The sequence below is a fragment of the Gracilinanus agilis genome, unplaced genomic scaffold, assembly GCF_016433145.1.
Source record: "Gracilinanus agilis isolate LMUSP501 unplaced genomic scaffold, AgileGrace unplaced_scaffold48631, whole genome shotgun sequence".
Classification (NCBI taxonomy): Eukaryota; Metazoa; Chordata; class Mammalia; order Didelphimorphia; family Didelphidae; genus Gracilinanus; species Gracilinanus agilis.
The window spans coordinates 1-4273 of NW_025383168.1; the positions used below are offsets into that span (position 1 = coordinate 1).

Below are 4273 nucleotides of genomic sequence, written 5' to 3' on the forward strand. Positions count from 1 at the left end.
GTGGCCTCCAATTGAGCTTACAATCTGCTAAGTCCTCCCCCATCCTTTTCAGACTCACCCTGCCTCTGAAATCATATTGTCCAAGGTTTCACAATTGTTTGTTCATGGGAGGTTTTTACCAATTTGTATACCTTTTATAACCAAAGGCCTTTCCATTTTAAAACCAAAACAACTACAACAACAAAACCTAACTCTTCTTTTCTCTACTTGCTATTCTATATACCTTGCCTAGCATCTTGAGACAGGGACCTCACCTGATTGTACACATCTTAAAGGAGCTGGCTGAGAATCTTTCTTTCCCTTTTTCTGATGGGGCTTTCCCAGAATTACTTCAAATTTACCCTCCCAAACCCAAAGACATGCAACAGGAAACACTTGGCTTAACTTGTTGAACCTATAACTCTTAGCCAAAGGCTTCTTTGATAAAGTAAATGGAGGGTTAATTAATGAGTCTGCCAGGGTCATAGACCATTGTCAGAGTTGAAAGGGAGGCTAGGATCTGTCAAATCTAATCCTTTCAAGTTTTACAGAGGTGAGAACTCAGGGTTCAGAGAGTGGAAGGCCACACAGGGAATTTAGTGGCAGAGCTAGGATTAGAACTCAATTTCTTGACTCCTCCAACACAGTATTCTAATGTTTCTTTTAATTTTTAAAGCCCTTGGCAGGAAGACCATCTCTCAACACTTCTGGAATAGGAGATACAGGAGGCTTTGGAGGAAACAGCTTTAGTGGGAACAATTTTATGCCAGCCAATGGCCTCACTGTAACCCAGAACCAGGTAAGGCCCACTTGTGTCACTAGAGAGAAAACACCACCACCTTGGCTCATGTGGCAATGGATTATAATAGAGTAATACCATTCTGCATGTTCCACTGTTATATCTGAATCATTCTTTCTCTCTACCCTTTTCTTTGGTATAATTTTTTTTAATATTTATTAATATTCATTTTTTAGAAAAATTAACATGGTTACATGATTCATGCTCCTACTTTCCCCTTCACCCCTCGCCCTCCCCCCACCCCTGGCCTATGCGCATTTCCACTCATGTCATTGATCAAGACCTATTTCCAAATTGTTGATCATTGCATTGGTGTGGTAGTTTTGAATCAAAATCCCCAATTATGTCTGCCTCAACCCATGTGTTCAAGCAGCTGCTTTTCTTCTGTGTTTCCACTCCTGCAGTTCTTCCTCTGAATATGGGTAGCATTCTTTACCATAAATCCCTCAGAATTGTGCTGGGTCATTGCATTGCTGCCAGTACAGAAGTCCATTACATTCAATTTTACCACAGTGTATCAGTCTCTGTGTACAATGTTCTCGTGGTTCTGCTCCTTTCACTCTGCATCAATTCCTGGAGGTCTTTCCAGTTCATGTGGAATTCCTTCAGTTTATTATTCCTTTGAGCACAATAGTATTCCATCACCAGCATTTCTGGTATAATTTTTTAAAAAGGGAGAATACAAGATTCCATTATGTTTGTGGTTTAATTTTTTAAAAATTAACTTGCTGAGACAAAATGCAAGCTTGGAGGCTTTCTTCTTGCAAGTTGCCTCCCATTCATATGTGGAGACCATGTAGGATTCCTCAGAAGATGCATAAAGATGCCATGATGGTAGGAACCTCAGGATGTCAGTATCAAAGAAACCCACCATCATTCTTAGGATTCCAGTATTTATGTTGATGACCCTTTTGACAACCGGAGCTCCAGATGTCTCTTCTCCTTATCTCTTACTTCTTCCCAATGGCATGGTTGCTTTTTAGACTTCTCTCAATTGCACCAAACTTTGTATTTGGTACTCTGAGATGCTCCTCTCCCCTCCAACTCCCCATCCTCCTAATGTTCTTACTCTCTCTAGCACCAAGCTGATCTTTGTTTTTGTTGTAACCTATGTAGTCCCTTAATCCATCCCTTCTTTCCCACTCCACTTCCTCTACTTCCATCTAAACTTACCCTTGCCCCCAGTACCATCCACTTTATTTTATTATTTGCTTAAATACATTCTGTCTTGGTATCATTTCTAAAACAGAAGATTGGCAAAGGGCTAGACAGTCACAGTTAAATGACTTGCCCCAAATCACACAGCTAAGAAATGTCTGAGGCCATATTTGAACCCAAAACTTTCTGTGTCCAGGTCTAGTCCCCTATGTATTGAGCCACTAACTGTCCATCCTCGCATAATACTTTGTTCTAGCACTCTCAGGTCACTTAGAATGACTTTGCGTGGTTTATCCCAGGCAGTCTTATTGTCCCCTCTATGTAATAGATTTCAAATTCTTGGAGGGCAGGGTCTGTGTATCACACCCAGCATGGGGTGCTGTAATGATAAATTGCACAGCAATATGGAAATCAAGATGATGGACAGTTACCTGATTAGAACATAGAATGAACCGAGCCTGGCAGGAGGTGGCAAGTGCCAAGGCAATTGAGACTCAGGTACATAAGGAAGGATTTGAACTGAGGAAGAATCTCAATTTGGAGATTGGGTTTGGAGTGGGTGGTTTTTTTTTGGTAAGGGTAGGCCATAGGTCAACTTAATTTACCAGCAACCTACACCAACCAATTTCACTGTCCCTGATCCTGAGTTAACCTCATCTTGAATAACCTAATCCTGATTTAATCACCAAGAAGAAACAATATCTAACAGCAGAGTAACTTGATTTAGGTTGAGGTGAGTCTGGCCCAACCAGACTGGCAACTGGCAAGCCTGACCATCATCAATCCAAATACCATCATTAGCATTATTAGCCTCACTTACTTAAGGATTTCCTGTTTCCCTCTCCTTCCCAGCTGTTATCCCTGCTTCCCTTCCTAAGCCTATTAACATTAAATCATCAAACTTATCTAGATTTCGTGTCATCTCTAATCTTAGGGCTTAGTTGATTATATCCTTGGGATATTTCAGGGAAGAGGAGAATTGTGTTAGTTTATAGCAAAGTATAATTCGTAGTCAATCTAGCGTTACCCAATTTAGGCCAGAAAGTCAGTTAGAGAAGTAGCTGTATAATTCTAACAACAGATTGTTTATCTGACTGGCTATTCTGTGACACTGTTATATCTGAAGTTGGGTTCAGCAAATTCAACATATCTTAACAACAACTTTTGCTGTGGGACCCTTTGTGTTTCACTACTACAACTTAAGTGTTTCACTTGGGGTTCACCCATTCTACCCAACTTCAGACCCTCATAACATCAGGATTATCATAACAGTGCACATAGTAGGTGTTCTGTCCTGTTGTCATACCAGGGATTCCAGATGGCTTCACTGATTTTCTCATCTGGGGAAAGATGTCAGTTTTTTTATAGTAGAATTTCCTGATCAGATGTTGATGGTTCTCTCTACAGGTACTGAATTTGATTAAAGCTTGCCCAAGGCCAGAAGGCATGAATTTTCAGGATCTCAAGGCTCAGCTGCACAACTTGAATGTGTCTGTAATCAAGTAAGTGTTCTGGTTTCCCACCAGCCAGGCCTGCACACGCACGTATGAGCTGCTGAGGGCATCACATCAAGTTTGGGTGGTGAAGGCCTCATCTGGCTGGGACCTGTCACAGAGCAGGTCTAGGGGTGATCACAGCTTCAGACCCCGGAAGATGTTCTGCACGCCAGCATTAGAGTTTTGTTCAGAGATTTGAAAGGAGGTGACAGAGGCCTTCTGGGTGGGCGGGCGAGAGCAGAGATCCTGCCTGGGGGTGTTAAACAGTGAGCACTTGAGGCAGAGGATCAAGAAAGGGCTTTTACTGCACCTTCCTGACCTGCATGTAATGAGCTTCTGCCCTGTTTCTACAGCACTTTTAAGGGCTGTCCTCATAGTCCCCACAAATAGAGAATGCAGGCATTCTCCCCATTTTAAAAGATGGGGAAAGTGAAACCAAGAGAGAAGGAACTTGCCTCAAATCTCACAGCTAGGAGGTGAGGGAGGCCAAGGTCCACACTTTTTCCACTAGACCACACTGCTTGGAGTTCATCCTGCAGCCAGTCCACAGTGGCTCTGAACTCTGCTCAGCCACAGAAATTTCACAGCCTTTGCCTTGCCCCATAAGAGACCTGGATTCAGACTTGCCTTAGAAACTCTGCCTTGACCAAGGCCATAGCTCAGCCATGGTCTGTAGCTACAGGAAGTGAGGGGAGGCCTCTGGCCACCTTCTCTCTCTTTCATGTTAACTGAAGTGAGCTGAGTTTGTGTTCTGGCTCCCCTCTAGGCAAGCTGTTGATTTTCTCAGCAACGAAGGTCACATCTATTCCACTGTGGACGACGACCACTTCAAATCCACAGA

General features: G+C 42.8%; 1 protein-coding gene across 1 annotated transcript; it reads left to right on the plus strand.

The window, feature by feature from the left end:
• Positions 1-655: 655 nt before the first annotated feature.
• LOC123255559 (replication protein A 32 kDa subunit-like) lies at positions 656-4267 on the plus strand (the record flags this gene model as incomplete). Its single annotated transcript, XM_044684332.1, has 3 exons — positions 656-778; positions 3344-3438; positions 4199-4267. Coding segments are annotated over 3 exons (287 nt in total), but the record flags the coding sequence as incomplete, so codon positions are not given.
• Between the last annotated feature and the right edge of the window lie 6 nt (positions 4268-4273).